Source organism: Daktulosphaira vitifoliae, unplaced genomic scaffold, assembly GCF_025091365.1.
Source record: "Daktulosphaira vitifoliae isolate Bord-2020 unplaced genomic scaffold, ASM2509136v1 Scaffold_1, whole genome shotgun sequence".
Classification (NCBI taxonomy): Eukaryota; Metazoa; Arthropoda; class Insecta; order Hemiptera; family Phylloxeridae; genus Daktulosphaira; species Daktulosphaira vitifoliae.
In genome coordinates, this window is record NW_026099572.1 from 30,914,076 (window position 1) to 30,932,080 (window position 18,005).

Below are 18,005 nucleotides of genomic sequence, written 5' to 3' on the forward strand. Positions count from 1 at the left end.
AAAAAAAAAAAAAAAAAAAAAATTAACACATCTTAGTAAAACCAATACCTTCTCAGCTTCGCATCGAAGCTAAAACAATAGAAATCCGTTTGCTTACTTACTGAAAACCTATATACATTTTAAATTCTAAAGAAAAGTAATTTTTTCACATTTATTATTTATATGAATTTTTTTTTTTTTGTACATTAAAATTTTAAATTTTGTTGTGTTGTGTTGTGTATTTTGATCTATATAATAAATTTTTAAGAAAACGCTTAGATAAGATCAACAAAATAAATTTTCCTGTGCTAAGTTTGTACTTTTACTATTTTAGAAGGCTTTCCTGAGAAGTTGATTAAATTTACCTTGCCGTCCAGGCTTAAAAATGTATTAATCATTTAATATTAATTTAAAACTAAAAAATATTTTAAATATTTAACTTAAAAAAACCACAAAAAATACTAAAACTTGCATATACATATTTCAAGAACAATGTTACCCACCATCAGTGCTAAACATATATTATATGTGTATATTTTTATTATACTATTTATATTTTTTAGATTTAAGTTAATATTTTAAATATATTTTTAATTTTAGATAATATTAGTCACAACTGATCGATTCTTATTACGTATTAAACATATTCATTAAAAAAGATTTTACATCACTATAAGATTAGATTCTTGAGAGTTTTCTAAAAGTAGTTCTCTTAACCGGAGATGTCGATTAGTCTTTTCTTTCATAGCTGTTAACTCAGATTCAGTTATACCTTAGAAAAAAAAAGTTTAATATTTTACTTCTAAAATCAATTAAATTATCTTACTTTCATTGTTATGTCCTTTCGGTTTATAACTTTTTATTAGACTATTATAAAAAGCTAAAGTTTCTTCATGAGGTTTTCTTAGTAAATCTGTTATCACTAATAAATCTGAATAATCAATTCGAAATTTGGCCAAGAGACTAGCAATACTTTAAAATAAACAGAAAGTTTGTTTTTATAAAAAATATTAATTACATATAAATGAATTATGTCAGGACTTCGAACCAAATCGCATCCAAACCAATTAACACACGTAAAACCTATATTTTTATCAAAACTAAAAATGATATCTAAAAAAAAATCTTAAAATCTTAAACCCTTTATTATTTGATTTTACATGAAAATAAAAATTCAATGATATAATAATGAAATTAATGTTAAACATACAGTTATTGTTCGAAAAAGTAATTAATAGATAATAAACCAAGAACTATACATAATTAATAAAAACCAAATTTTTTTTTCGATATTGTATTTATTTTGAGAATAATTGAATAGTTTATGATAAAACGTTCATATTATATAGAAGTGATATTTAGTGCAGAAGGTATTAATGTATATCTATAATGCATACTACGGCCGTAGTTAAAATTGTTATATTTTTTTTTTGTATAAAATCAAAAACCGAACAAAAAATTTTGGTTCGAAGCCCTGGTTTATGTGGTATTTAAATGTTTAATAATAAATAAAATAAATAACACTTCACTTTTTTGTATCAAACAATATAATAGATTGTGAATGGAATTTTGTGCTGAATCTGAATCTAGTCTTCAAATTTTCAGATTGATTCTAGTTTTTGAGATAAATGATAATTAGAGAAAATTAGGTAATTACAAATTGCTCATTACAAAACAAATTTTTTTCAAAAACCCTATTTAAAACATTAATAGGCTATATTTAAGAGGTATTTGAAAAATTTCGAAATTTATATCTCAAGTTTAAATCTACACATGTATTAGATTTCATGTATCATCATTATTTGTTATGTTATAGGGGTATATAACCAAATTAATACTTAAAGTACACTAATTTTTTTTTCGTTAATTCATAAATAACTAGTATAAAATTGCTAAATGTGTTTTAAAATTATGTTAGTTTACAATTTGATTCAATGTTTATCAACATTTATTGAGTATTAGTTTACTATTCTATTTTATTTATACTTTCATTTATCAATCATAATGTGTTTTGGAATACAGTTTTTAATATTTGTAATAATGAATTGACAGTTCACAATAATATCAATTAGTCTGAATGATCTAAATAGGTTAACAATTTTAATTTAGTACACTGTTTTTAATCTGTGGAAGTTATTAAATTTATTCTAAAATGATTTACCTATATATTTTTAAAAGCATTAGTGTTTCTTGTGTCAATCTTAAAACTTGGATAGATCTTTTTTATAAAAAAAATACATATTCTAGTGTTTCATATAGTGAATTTATTAGTATAATACTCAAAGACTTTAACCAGTGGCGTAGAAATATTTTTTTCAAAAGAGAGTGATGAAGGCCCTTTTACTCCCGATTTATAATAAGCAAAAAATAAGATATTTCTAAATACTCCTACTAGGACCAAGGACTAGGATACTATTAATAGTTGAAGACCATTCCCTCTTCTCTCTTAAATTAATATAGCAATTTTATACAAGTTAATATCAATAAACAAGAAAAAACTAATGTATTTTAAGCATTAATTGAGTTGTATACCCTTATATCTTAACAAATAATGATGACAACCAGATTTAAATCAACGACGAAATTTCATTCAGAATCTACTATCAAATTGTTTGGTACAGAACATTTTTTATTTTTGTTGTATAGAGTAAAATTATTTTAGGAAATTTTGGATACATGTGTACTAATACCAAAGATAATTACCTTCTTTGTTCAAATTCCAACTGATCTTTTTTGTTAGCTATTGTAAATACTCTCAATTTACAGGAAGACCAATTACCTCTAGTACTAATTATATATGGTAATAATAATGTAAGGCCTGAAAACATTATAAGTCAAATAAGATTCTGTATTCATAAGTTAATATAACTTGGCATAAAGGGTAGACATAAAAAAAAAGATATATAAAAGATGTTATGTTATGAATCAAGAATTTTATACAACTAACAAACAAAATTTAATCAAAATTATTAAATTTATGAATTATTGCTTAGTTTATAATATAACTCTTATAATTTTTAATTTAATAATGATTTTGTTTAAATTTTTTCAAAAATTTACTAGATTATGTTTAAAGCACATTATTTATTATTTTAAGAATGATATGAACTTGGTTTAAATAAAAATCTTCCTAGTCAATGTAGATAATTTAAAAATTTATGTTACAAAAACATACCTCCATCATCATATAACCACCAAACATCAATAGTACCTTTTTTCTGCTTACGTTGAAATCTTGTTATATTATAGATAGTATCTTTGGGCAAATCATAACCATCTGTACCTCTTAAAATAACATTTAAGAAATTAATTACATTTCAAATAAATAAATATTAAAATGCCATACTTTACAATGTTAACTTTTTGGTTTTTAGATTTTTTTTGATGATCTGTAAAATCATTGTTTGACTTAGTATAAACCATATAAGAATCTTTTGTAAGTAATTCACTTTCTTCTTCACTACCACTATTACAATCATTCTTTTCAGCTAAAATAGATATATATTAGTTTAAAATAACTAATTAATACAATATAAGCTACAAACCAACAGTTGACATAGACTGTGATCTACTATGCAAAAATTGTTCTTCAGAAATAAAAGACGCTTTACGATTTACCATCATGTCTAGTTGATTTTCATCGATCAGAATAGAGTTTGAATAATTCAAACCAGATTTAACACGTAATATGCAAACTCCCATGTGAATGTCTAATGCTTTGCTATAATAAAAAATAATATGTATAAATATATTAATTGAAAGATATTATTAGCCATGGCTTTTATAAACATTAACCATATTATTTTTGTGTTATTTACATTGATTATGTACATTTTGACTTAAAATAAAAATATGAATAGTATAACGTGGATTTGTCAGAACATTGTGGGACAATATATATTTAAAAATTACTTTTTTTTGTTTAATTCAAGGGCTGTTCAAAGTTACTATTTTGAATCCTCCCTGTTAGCTGATAATAGGTAAGATTTTCAAAAAAAATTATCTAATGAAAGGAACACATTAAAGTTGTTTATATAAAAAAAATTTATTTTCATTCATACATTTATTAAAAAGTTATGGCAAGTATAAGTAAAAAAAGTTTAAAAAATGTTAAAATTTAAAAATTTCCAAAAAATTTTATTTTTTGGGAAATTTTTCCTATTTACCTGAAACAAGGGAATATTTTTAAATATTTGAAGTTAATGCCTTCATTTGGATATGGATATGTGGTCTTATGATATAACATTAAAAAAATCAGTCCAGTAAGAGCTTAGAAAAATTGACGAAAAAAGAAGATACTTCATAGTTAAATTATAATTATCTCAGCTTTACAATAAAGTTAAAATTAGAAATCAAAAATAAATATTATTTAGCCAACGTCTCTATAATTATATAAACATAAACAATTCACATACTGCAATACATTGAAGTACATGTTTAGATCTTTAGTACTGCATTTGAACCAATTAGCCTTATATCCTAACATTATAATATTTGGTTTAAGTTTGCCTAAACCAACTGTTTGCATCAAACTTTTAGCTCCATCATCGAAATTTGTTCCATCTATTTGAACATAAAATCCTTTTATTTTATGATAACATAACCAATTAGTAGCACGTTTTGAATATATTTCCAATAACTTTTGGGATGTTGGAGTCTATCATAAAAAATAGAACACATCAATATAGTAAAACTAAGTAATAAAAATTTTTTTTAGTAAAAAAATGATTAACATACATACCTTTATCATATTACCACATACAAGCAGCGAAAGATTTTTTGTTATTAGGTGAGCAAAATCAGTCAAAGGAGGTCTTGCTGATGGCATTCCAGTTAGAACAAGAAGTTGAGGACGAAAATTTTTCACATGATCTTCTACTCTTATTAAACTATGGACAGAAATTAATGCTTGTCTATAAGTTTGAGCTTGAGTACTAGTTCCCCAATTAACATCTAAACATATTTAAAATAATTATTATAGAAATCAAGGTCATTATTTAATAAATAAATTATTTACCTGGTTTCTGATGAGATACAATTAAATATAGTGCCAATATTGCAGCTAATGTCACTAAAGCTATCCACCAACAAATTACAAACATTAAAACTACACATAACATAGATCCAGCCAAGCTAAGCCACATATTATAAAGCTAAAAAAAATACTTTTTTTAAAAACAAGTTTTTACCTAATATACAAAAACTTTAAATATTGTATCATAAAAAAATAGGGGAGACCAGGTATAATCACAACAATTTTTATATTTGCAGCAATATCTCATAAAATAATTATGACTCACAATTTTTGTATTACAATAGATATATGCAGTCTTCTTTCATAATATAAATTATAAGGTTTTATTTAAAATTAACTAATTAAAAAATAAACAATTAATATAATGGTTTTATGTATTATATTTTACCCCAAATATGTAGAAAGTAACTAGAGATGCAAATTATGAAAAAACCATTGGTTTTTTTACCTTTTTTTTTTTTAAACAAAATATTATAATATTTAGATATTAAAATCCTTCAAAATTATTCTTAATTTAATTAATAAATCGTATCAAATAAATTATTAAATAAATAAATAAATACATTTTAGCATGGGCACATTAAAGGTCAATACACGGGTCAAAAATTATTTTGCGCTTATTATTTTAATATTTTTGACAATCATTTGTTTTTTGCTCATGAAGCAAATTATTTCTCTTCAACATGTTTGCTTGCATATTTGGCAAACTAATGCTTAGTTTGATTTAACAAAAACAACAAAACCCAATTAAATTATAATATTGCAGAAAAGAGGTTTTGATAAGTATGCCAAATGTAGGATTTTTAACTATTTAATAAAAAAAAAACACATGAAAAACTGCTTGAAAAAAGTTCTAACATTATTTTTTTTTTTAATTTTATAACTTAACATAAAATTAAAAAAAATATATTGTTAATATTACTAAAAATGTAACTTTTATGTAATATAGAAATATGTGATATAAAATTATTACAAATATATAATATTTGTAATAATTTTAACTGAAATATGCAAATAGAAAAATTATATTTCTACACATTATAAAACAAAATTATTATAACTAGGTTGTAGATGAATGTTCGTTTGTAGAATAATTTGTGCCCTACATGTCACTGAGATAGGTAAATAATAACAATACAAAAAAAAATTAGTAATCCGGTATGCATAGGTATTGGTTTAATTCTGAACAATAAAGTCGGTATATTAATCTATTTTTTAAAAATACTTGATGATATACAAGGTGATTTTTTTTTAATACTAGCCACTCAATTTCTAATCAAATTATTTTTGAATTTTTTTTTTTAGTTTCATATATTTGTCCAATTATTAGTTATTAATTCCTTTTTTTTTTATCTCTGATTACCTTATAAAGGTCTCAACTTTATTTTTTTAAATAGCAACATATATAATATATATGTTAAATATTATTTAACTAGCTTATAAAATAAAAATGTTCTAATTAAAAATATTACTAGTGAATAACTTTTATCTATTATTTTGGAAGTTATTATCATTTTAAAATAATACTGGAGGTAAGGCACTGGTTATACCTCAGCTAGTTATAAAAATGTTTCTAAGAATTGGTCTAAAAAGTGTTATTGACAAAACTCTTCTTCTTCTTCCTCACCTTATTTCTAACTACTTGGGGTCGGCCACCCTTATCCTAAACTTCCACTTGACACGATCTCTCACATCAACTGTCCTCATATCACATTCAACAGCACCCCTCTATCTCTTTTTTGGTCTTCCTCTATGTATTCTTCCTTCAACATTAATTTCTATAACTGTTCTTATAGCTTCCAATTTTTCTCTCCTCGTAACATGACCAAACCATCTAAGTCAATTTTTGTTCCTTATCTCATCTTCTCTAGTCACTCTACTCATCCATTTAAGCATTCTCATCTCTGCTACATTCATTTTCTACTCTATTTTCTTGTCAATCGGCCAACACTGATCCATACATCATAGCTGGTCTCACTACAGTCTTATAGAAATTACCTTTTAGCCTCATTGGAATTCTCTTATTGCATAACACACCAGACACTTCTCTCCACTTCAACCACCCGCACTTAATCCTGTGTCTTACATCCTCATCAATACCATCGCTCTTTTGCACAACTGACCTTAAATACTTAAAATTTTCCACCTCTTCAATTACGTTATCGTCTATTGTTACTGATCTCCTGATTTCAAGTACCTCATGTTCTCCTTTGTCAAACTCGTACTTCATATATTCTGCCTTACATCTACTTATTCTTAACCCCTTTTCTTCAAGAGCTGATCTCTACACCTCTAGCTTTTGATTAATTTCCTCCCTATTTTCTCCTATTAACACTATATCGTCAGCAAACAACATGCACCACGGCACCTCTCCTTGTATTTCTCTAGTAATTTCATCAATCACTATAGAGAATAAGTAAAGGCTTAAAGTAGAACCTTGGTGTACTCCTACTCTTACCCAAAAACTTTCTGTTACTCATCCTACGCTTTTTACCCTGGTACAAGTGCCATCATACTTATCTTCTATTATATTTATGTACCTTTTCGGTACTTCTTTTCTTATTAATGACTACTTTAAAACCTCTCTCGGTAATCTATCATACGCTTGCTCCAAATCTATAATTAACATACACAGCTCTTTCTTTTCCGAAAATTTTTTATTAGTTGCCTCACACAAAATACTGGCTCCATTGTTGGCTTACCAGGCATAAATCCAAACTGGTTTTTAGATACCAATGTCTCATTTCTTATTCTCTTATCTATTACCTTTTCCCAAATTTTCATACTATGACTCATAAGCTTTATGCCTCTATAATTTCCACACTTCTGTATGTTACCTTTAAATATCAGCACCACAATACTATTCCTCCATTCATTTGGAATTTTCCCTTCTAATAAAATTTTATATAAAAGTTCCTTCAACCACCTTATGCCAACACCGCATTCTTAGTAAAATTATTTTTCATTTAATAAACTAGTTGAATACATATTCAACTAGTTTTAAGAGAAACTATGTTTCTATTGAAAAAAATAAAGTTAACTCCCTTATAAAGTACAAAGGAAAAATTAAAATAATAATTAATAATTGATAATTAAAAACTGAAAATTACCAAAAATAATTTATTTCGCACAATTATTATTTTTTTTAAATAATAGTACATAATTATTAAGTTTAAATATTAAAATATGCAAGTACAGTTAAAGTAAAAAGAAATTATTAAATAAATATAAAAAAATAACATTTGAAAATGTTGAAATATTTTTTGGTGCAAAATTTTCAAATTTGTACAATTAATTTATGTTATATTTTACCCATACTTTATTTTATTTAACATTTATTGTAACTCAAAAAGTAATATAGTATTTAATTATTATTATCATATTATTTTAATTTATTAAAATGTATATATTAAAGTCATGATAACATTTAGATCTAAGTTCAATTGAGATTAGCAATCACTGATTAAACCATTGATAACAAGCTGAAAAACAAAACAATATTTTTACCATCGAGTGATAAAATTGAATATTTGATTATAGCCACTTTACTAATAAGACCCTAATAACAAAAGAATATATAATATTTTTTATTTAAGAATCTAATGGCATATATTTATGTTAATCGACCTATCTATAAGCTAATGTTTGTAACAAAGAGGACAGGAAAACCTACTTAGTATTAATATACTTCTACAATACACCTATGTTACATCTTACCTCATATTACACCTAGATCCAATCTCCCCTATATAAAAAGAACAGTTTATTTGAAATATTATCTCTATAAATATCAACATTTTGAAAACAATATACTATTTTTAATATTAATTATAATTAGTATTAACATATATATTTTAAATTCTCAACTGTTGTATTTATTTAGGACTAGGAATTGAATTAATTCAACATTATTTCAAAAATTAATAGAAAATTATCATAAGCTAAATAAATATGATTGTTATTATTCATTTAAATGCTAACATAAATATCCATTAGATTGTCAATAACTAATATATAATTTGCAGTATGTGAAAGTCACATAAACAGTAAAAACATTTCACTTAATCTATTATGTAAGGGGGTATTTAACACTTAAATTAGGCGATGGCCTTATGATGTAAAGAAATATTAGCTTATTTTATTGTTAAATAGAAAATAGTATTGTAGAAATTTTGGTTTATAAAATAACTGTTCCTTCATCCCACCCTTGTCATAAAATAATTTAACAAATTTAATTACTCTAAATACATTACTAAATTTTTATTGTGGTCTACCATTAAAATTGACCAATAATTCTTGTCCTATCATCTCATACCTCCATAGGTATTTTTATGCAAGATAGGTACATTTATAAAATGTTAATATTTTTTTATAAATATATTTTACTTTAAGAGTCTTAAATGTTGTATTATTCATTTTTATATAATAGTTTAAGTTAATTATAATATAGATTCTACAAATTGTAAATAATTTTGCACTATAATATTGTAAAATAATTGTTTAATCATTTCATACAAATTAATATCTCTTAATACTAAGGTTTAACACACTTCAGATTCTTTAAAAAATATTATAAAAATAATGTTATGTAATCATAAACAAAATTAAAACATTAATAATTTAGTTTTTATAATTTCATTTTAAGTCGGAACTTATTTTTTAAACTCTGTAAATAATATAACGATCAATGAAAGCTTTAATAACACATTCAAATGTGTATTAATTATAAGTTTTATCATAAATTTTGTTTGTTATATACAAGACAAACTTTCTTAAAAATTTTTATTCCTTACTTTAAAAGTAGGTCTCCATCCAATTGGTTTTACTAAAGACGCATGAAAGGTACTAAAATTAATAAGGGCATAAACGCTGAGAATAATATTTGATATTGAAGGAAGTATAGCATTTAGATCACCTACAGAAACAATATCAGTAAAAATATCAATAAAACACCTAAAATAATTTAATATGCCAAGGATCACACAAAATGTTAAGTAATAATTCAAAATATTTTAAGGTTACCTGGAATAATAAATAACACAACAATTATTGTTGCCAAAACGTCAGCTCTTATAGGTTCACCCGATTTAGTACTAAACCCAAACCATGAAAGTTTACTGTACAACTTATCATTACATAACATTTGAAATACTTTGGGAGCAGCTAGAAAGGAAGAAATTGAAGCCGTCAATGTTGAGGCCAAAATGCAAGCATAAATTAATGGACTGTAGAAAGCTATAAGTCCAAAAGTTCGATTTACTGCCTAGATGTAATAAAAATAATATTAATTACTTAGGCAATTACAGTGAAATAAAATGTATATTAATAGATTTATATTATAGATATAATTTTAATATTATTCTTTTTTAATTTTAAAGAAAGTTATCATACATTCATAATATTCTACAAATATTTAATAAACATTTTTTTCATATCAAGATAAATATAATTGTAAAAATTATTTACATAAAGTTTGTCTGGTACATCACAGCTTGCTATTTCATTATACTTTGAAGGTTCTTGACCTACAAATGTTAATCCAACTAAAAATGCCAGAATTATGTACACCAATGAAGAAATAAAAATTGAGGTTAATGTTCCTTTTGGTATATCTCTCAAGGAATCCTGCAATAATAAAATTTATAAATATATTTAATATTACATAAAACACCTTTAATTAAAAAAAATTCCAAATAGCAATTTGCATGGTTAAAAAACCCAGCACAGTGGGGTGAGGGCACAGTGGGGTTCTGGCATAGTTGGGTCCAGTATAGATGATATCTGACATTGATTAAAATCACTATCATAAAAAACACTTCGATGCAAATCTATAGTGTTTAATTTAAAAAAAAAATTTGTCAAAAAAGTAGGTCATGTGAGAGCTGAGAAAATAAATGATAGCTACAAAAAAAAAACCCCCATAGTAAAATAATATTAATATGAATTTCTTCTCACAAAAGGAGACTACAGTAATGGGATTCTTGATATTTCTTGAAGTTATTGAATCTAAATGAGATAAAAATCAAATGAATTTAACATTTTTTTTTAAAATTTAAGTATATTACATAAGCTGTAATTTAAGAAATATATAAAAGTATCAGTATTTCCGGAACACTTTCAAAAATTAAGTTGAAAAAGTTCTACTTTCTCTATGCATTTTTATGATTTTAGCCCCCCCTATATTAAGGGAAATGGTCCGATTTAAAAAAAAAGTATGTCGAATGAAAGAAGTATATAAATACTACTTTTCATGAAATAATTGTATTGATCCAAACATTTGTTAAAAAGTTATAGCATTTTAAAGTAAAAAATGTAAAATATAAAATCGAGAATTATAACACAAAAATAGCATTCGGTAGCCGTTTTCACCGTGAAGACAAAATAAAGTCCGAAATTTTTATTTTCCATAATAAAGTATATTACATTACCTTAATTTAAGATATATATATAAAAGTGTCAGTATTTCCGGAACACTTTCAAAAGTTAAGATGAAAAAGTAAATTTTTTGTAAAAAAGTTGTACTTTTGAATCCCTCCGTAGGCAGGTAAAGGGTTAGATTTATAAAAAAAATATACCAAATGAAAGGTAAAGACATCATACATCCATAAATAAAAGAATTATATAGATGTTTATTTTTTAAAAAGTTACGGCAGTTTTAAGTAAAAAAAATTGAAAATTTTTCGAAATTTAGTGATTTTTAAATTTGTAATTTTTTTGGAGGTTTCCCCCATTTATGGAGAACGAGGGAAATTTTTTCAATTTTTGAGGGTAATGTCTTCGACTAGATACGATTTGTGATCTTTTGACGTATCGTTGAAAGAAATCGGTTCGGTGAGAGCTGAGAAAAAGTAGTAACAGACACAAAAAAAAAACACATCATAGTAAAATTAATACCTTCTCAGCTTCGCATCGAAGCTAAAAAACAGTTATTTTGTACAAGAATAATTAATTATAAACTAATACCTTTAATTCTCCTGATTTGTTTGTGCCAGCTAAAAATCCTGAAGCAGCTGGAAAAAATATTGCAAACGCACACCAAAAACTCTTACTCCAATCTTCAAATGATTCAAAGTTTTTAAATAAATTGTGATTAAATGCAGTCTCTAAACAATTATAAATTTGTTTTAATACAATAAATTCACAAATAAACAATAAAAAAAAGGAGACAAATAACTTCTTTTAAACTTAAAAATAAATTTGCACTATCTTACTTGAATTTTGTAAGTACTATAAAGATACAATTTCATAAAAATTTATTTGATAGCGACAAAAAGTCGGGAACGCGAGCGGCCGTATCGGAGGCGCGCTCCCCTATTCGGCGTCGTTTTCCGTTCCACAGAATGGCAAAATTCGCGAATTTAAGAAAACGGAGAAGGTGAAAAATTCGAACGAAGGTCGGAAAAGACGCATAACTACGCTGTATTAAAAGTATTAGAATGAATGGAGTAATTGAAAATACATTTTTGTTGGATACATGCACAAGTTTTTATTTTTCAAACTTGTATTTAATATTATGATAGGAACATATATAAGGATCAGATTTTTCAATCTAAAATGAAATCTGTTAAATATTCTAAAGAAAAAATAAATTTACAATTACCTCATTTGCTTTCAATTATTTCACTTTACTCTATTTTAGTATTTTTATTATTAAAAAAAATTATTTTCTACTTTGAACAATAGTACTTCATTTTTGATTTTTTTTTTTTTTTAGCTTTATTCATTGCGTATCGAGATGTTTTACTTTTGAAACAATTTTACATTTAAGTTTTATGGAGGTATTAGTTTTCGTCTACACCTATATTAATTCCTTAAAGTACAATTTATGACTAATAGATATTGGTTATTCGACCACACTTTGAAAATATAGAAACTAGCTAAAACAAAACCTTTTAAGGTAACTGTTGACCAATAATGTTTTTTTTGGTGTAATCGTTAGATGATAAGACGTGGCCTTTGAGTTTACCATATTATATGCCTATTTTAAATTAAATGTAAATTTTCTAAATATTCATATGTTATAAACCAAATGTGATTTAATACATAGATTAAAAATTGAGTTACAAAGGCATTTTAAAAAAAAAAAAAAAAAAAAAAATGGCATAAATTTCAATCAATATTAATACATTATCAGTTAAAAATAACTATATTATAAAATTATATTCACAACAAAAATTAATTTTATTAAAACTTAATGTAAGTTATTTTTCTTTACCTAATAAAGAATTTATAAAGATTTACAAAAAATAAAATTATGGTTAAAAATTATTTAAATAAAATAAACCTGTGACTTCACATTAGTTTGCTTTTTTAAAATTTTAAATTACATTTATACTGTTGTATTATTTTATCATAACATAAAATTGTATTCTTAAAAATTGAAAATATCGTATAATACGTTAATTATAATATCTACGCTTTCAAATTGATAAGTTCTGATCTTTATATGTTGCTATCATAATATTAAATGCAAGTTTGAAAAATAAAAACTTAATAATAAAAATACTTTAATACTAAAATAGAGTAAAGTGGAATAATTGAAAGCAAATGAGGTAATTGTAAATTCATTTTTTCTTTAGAATATTTAACAGATTTCATTTTAGATTGAAAAATCTGATCCTTATATATGTTCCTATCATAATATTAGATAGAAGTTTGAAAAATAAAAACTTGTGCATGTATCCAACAAAAATGTATTTTCAATTACTCCATTCATCCTAATACTTTTAATACTTGTAACTTGTTATAATATCACAATCAAATTGCATTATATAATAAAAACAATAAATGAATTAATAACTATATAATGACACTAATTATGATATCCACGCTATCAATTTTAGACTTAAAATTCTGAAACTAAAAAATTTGTATTCTACAGTAAAAATTATTAAAAACTATTATGATATACTAATCATAATATTTGACCAAAAATTAAATAACATTTCTTGTTTTTTGAGGTATTTTAAGTAAAAATACTAAACACGTTGAGCAGCTAGTAGAATTTTTTTTTTAAAATCATAAATTTTCATAAAATATATATTTTAATGTATATAATAAAGTTAAAAGGCTTCTCATTAAAGTTTCAATAATTAACTTTTTTATCCACTCTAATAGTTATATTTCAACTTACGACTAAATCCAATAAATCCTTGATCATTTTCATAACTACTTTTAGGACCAAAAATTACTCCAGCTATCACATTTATAATAGCTGCAATTATGACAACCAAAACTGCTGAATGAATCTATAAACAGTTTTTAAACAATCTTTCAAAAATATGTATATAAAAAAAACCCAGCACAGGGGGGTTGCGGCACAGTGGTGACGTGACATAGTTGGATCAAGTATAATGATATCTGATAGTGATTAAAATCACTATCAAAAATAAACGCTTCGATGCAAATCTTTAGATAGTGTTTAATTTTAAAAAAATTGGTGTTTTATTCCAAAAGCTACTTGATCTGCTGGTTCCTTATTAATATCTCGATTAAGATAAAGTATGTCGAATGAAAAAGGGTTTATTAAAAAATATTATTTCTCATAAAAAAATTGTGTGGATCCATAAACTTTTCAATAAGTTATAGCATTATAAAGTTAAATATAATATAAATAATAAAATCGAGAATTTTCACACGAAAATAGCATTCGGTAGCCATTTTCGCCGTGAAGACAAGTCCAGAGGTCAAATTTTTTTTTTTCAAATTAAAGTATATTACATTAGCTTTAATTTAAGATATATATAAAAGTGTCAGACCTTCCGGAACATTTTCAAAAGTTATGTTGAAAAAGTAAATTTTTTGTGAAAAAGTTGTCATTTTAAATCCCCCCCTGTGGGCAGGTTAAGTGTCAGATTTACAAAAAAAATATACCAAATGATAAGTAAAGACATCAAGCATCTATATAAAAAAAAATTATATTGATATGTTCATTTTTGAAAAAGTTAGAGCATTATTAAGTTAAAAATATAAAAAAAAATTATTTTACAAAAATCGTAATTTTTTATTAACTTTGATGTCAACTTTCACCACGAAGACAAGTCCAGAGGTCAAATTTTTTTTTTTCAAATTAAAGTATATTACATAAGCTTTAATTTAAGATATATATAAAAGTGTCAGACCTTCCGGAACATTTTCAAAAGTTAAGTTGAAAAAGTTAATTTTTTGTGAAAAAGTTGTCATTTTAAATCCCCCCCTGTGGGCAGATAAAAGGTCAAATTTACAAAAAAAATATACCAAATGATAGGTAAAGACATCAAGCATCTATATAAAAAAAAATTATATTGATATGTTCATTTTTGAAAAAGTTACGGCAGTTTTTAGTAAAAAAAATTGAAAAAATTTCGAAAATTAGCGATTTTTAAATTTGTAATTTTTTTGGAGGTTTCCCCCATTTACGGGGAACGAGGGAATTTTTTTCAATTTTTAAGGGTAATGTCTTCGACTAGATACGATTTGTGATCTTTTGACGTATCGTTGAAAGAAATCCGTTCGGTGAGAGCTGAGAAAAAGTGGTAACAGACAAAAAAAAAAAAAAAAACACATCATAGTAAAACCAATACCTTCTCAGCTTCGCATCGAAGCTAAAAAAACATGATATATAATTTGTATTTATAATTATAAAATATTTATATAAATACAGTGAAAATTGTAAAATTTATTGAGTATTTATAATTTTAAAATATATGAGGTCGAGCCTATCCTAGTGGATAGAACATATGTTTTGGCGTACAGGGTCCCGGTTTGATCCCTAAGATGCCAATGAGATTTTTCTAGTGATTTTTTCACTGGTGGTATCTGGACTCGGATGCAAGCCATCCATGATACCCATTCCATCCATCATTAGCTTAGCCAAGAACTATTTTTAATTTTCTAACATATAATAGAGGGCCACCATCCCTGTAGCATTTTAATTTAGGAAATAGAAGAATGCAAATCTGATCCTTATTATCATTCATGATTTTTAAATATGTATAGTATACATATCTAAAGAATATTTTATAAATCGTACATCTAATACAACTTAGGTAAAATGTGTTATAATGTTGAAAATAATTAGATTAAAGTTGAAGTAAAATTATTCATTATAATTTATTTAAACCTGAACACTGGAACGTATACCACCAATTGTAGCTACAAGTAATATAGCTGTTGATCCGATTCCTAACAATCTCATATCTTGAACAGAACCATCAAAAATAGTCCATTGAAGAGAATTCAATAATATCTGTATCATTTCACAAAATCCAACTAAATGCATAGCACATGTGGCAGCTAGTGATATAGAATATATCACACCAATACAAGCACCAAATTCAGGTCCAAGAGAACGAGATATCATAAAGTATGTACCACCTTCTTTTAACACCCCATTTGTACTGATTGCTGACATTGACAGTGCAGTGATAGTAGTAATTGCTCCACCAAATAATATTATTACAATTCCTGAAACTATAAATTGAATTAGTTAGCTAAATATAACTTTAAAAAAACTATTACAACTTCAATAAGGATACCTAGTTTATCAAAACATACCTAAACCAGTAGTGCACACAACCCAAGCTAAACGAAGAAATAACATAAGACCCCATATTTGTACTAGATTACGAATAAGAACACCTTTAATCCAACCCTGTTCATGTTTTCTTAATACAGGTCTACTTGGTTCATTACCTTGTGTGTTGAGATCCTGAATTAAAAAAAAATAAGAACTTTTATAAGACATAGTATACAAATTAATAATATAAATGTATTTGTTTATTTTTATATTAGAATACTTTTTCATCCATATCATTGTTATGAAGTTCATCAAGGGTAGGCCTGCATGCTACATGTACAGACATAATATTTCTGTAATTATCTAAACGAGGTAATGCTTCGCGTGTTAATTGACGAAAACTTCTATATTTATTATCATCAGATGAAGCACTGTCCAAACGAGCTCTATGAGATTCATTATCAACCAAGTTCACTTGAAACCTAGTACGCTTTGACTCAGTAACAACACTTTTTAGTTCAATATCTCCTTGAGAACTATTCATTTTTTATTTTTATCTAGCGCAAAAAATTTAACGATAAATTAATTTTACCTTTATTTTGGTATAACTATTAACAAAATTAATATTGTTCTTTACCTAATTATACATATTTTGAATATAGGGCAGTTGATTTATATAGTAAAAATTAGAATTATAAAACAAAATATTAAGAGATATTTATGACTTGATTTTTTTTGAAGTTTAAATACACTAAGAACACCTGTTGAATTAATTATCTCAATTCAAAATTAAATTAAATTTTTAAACTAACATCTTATTAATTTATTATAATTAAAATTCCATGACTATTTTCACTCACAACAGTATAGTTTAATTACTGATTGACAAACAAATTGCACATGTTAATTTAATTAATATTTGTATAAAATAAAAAATTTAAATATTTTAATTTTAGCTGCCTCAGACTTAAACTAAATAAGTAAGAAATGACGTTAAAAAATGATAACAATTCATTCTAGTAGAAGTTTAATCATAAATGTTTATTCATCATAGGCAATTAAAAATAGATTAGTTTGTAAATTATTTCATATTTTAAATTCAGTTGTTATACTTCTTAATTTAAAATTCAAAATAATCAATAAAACTACCTGATCAAATAGTAAAATGACCCTTTCCAGAATTTTCTTAATTTTTAACACAATCAGTTAAAACCAAATTTAAAATTTAAAAACCGATAAATGTCGACAAACCATTTAACATACATGCAAGTATGAATTTGAAAATTAACTGTAATATACATTATTATAGCATATTTTTGTGCACTCAACACACCGTTGATTATTTCAATATTTTAACAAAAAAAAAAAACATCAATTGATGGAAGTGACAGGTAATGCACTTCTCCTTAAAAAGGTAATTTTGAATGCATCACGTCTTGTCGTCATTATCGTTTATCACCAATAAAACTAAATATTGTTTAGGTTATATAAATT

The 18,005-nt window shown here is 24.8% G+C and overlaps 1 protein-coding gene across 3 annotated transcripts in view; it reads right to left on the minus strand.

Annotated features, from left to right (window-relative positions):
* The window catches only part of LOC126893896 (bumetanide-sensitive sodium-(potassium)-chloride cotransporter), a 21,057-nt gene extending 3,081 nt beyond the window's left edge, over positions 1 to 17,976 (minus strand). Inside the window, exons 1-18 of one of the 3 annotated variants that reach the window (XM_050664440.1) lie at positions 17,661 to 17,975; positions 16,792 to 17,068; positions 16,550 to 16,703; positions 16,116 to 16,465; positions 14,148 to 14,262; positions 11,978 to 12,117; positions 10,481 to 10,639; positions 10,037 to 10,277; positions 9,808 to 9,929; positions 4,997 to 5,132; positions 4,721 to 4,932; positions 4,395 to 4,636; positions 3,525 to 3,700; positions 3,326 to 3,467; positions 3,155 to 3,264; positions 2,683 to 2,797; positions 806 to 951; positions 646 to 751 (exon numbers count right to left, since the gene is read on the minus strand). In XM_050664440.1, coding sequence (XP_050520397.1) covers positions 646 to 751; positions 806 to 951; positions 2,683 to 2,797; positions 3,155 to 3,264; positions 3,326 to 3,467; positions 3,525 to 3,700; positions 4,395 to 4,636; positions 4,721 to 4,932; positions 4,997 to 5,132; positions 9,808 to 9,929; positions 10,037 to 10,277; positions 10,481 to 10,639; positions 11,978 to 12,117; positions 14,148 to 14,262; positions 16,116 to 16,465; positions 16,550 to 16,703; positions 16,792 to 17,055 — 2,930 coding nt within the window. In that variant the 5' untranslated portion in view covers positions 17,056 to 17,068; positions 17,661 to 17,975. Of the gene's footprint in view, positions 1 to 645; positions 752 to 805; positions 952 to 1,557; positions 1,592 to 2,682; positions 2,798 to 3,153; positions 3,265 to 3,325; positions 3,468 to 3,524; positions 3,701 to 4,394; positions 4,637 to 4,720; positions 4,933 to 4,996; positions 5,133 to 9,807; positions 9,930 to 10,036; positions 10,278 to 10,480; positions 10,640 to 11,977; positions 12,118 to 14,147; positions 14,263 to 16,115; positions 16,466 to 16,549; positions 16,704 to 16,791; positions 17,069 to 17,660 lie in introns of those variants that run through there. The other 2 variants (XM_050664441.1, XM_050664442.1) reach the window with 2 other exon arrangements.
* Between the last annotated feature and the right edge of the window lie 29 nt (positions 17,977 to 18,005).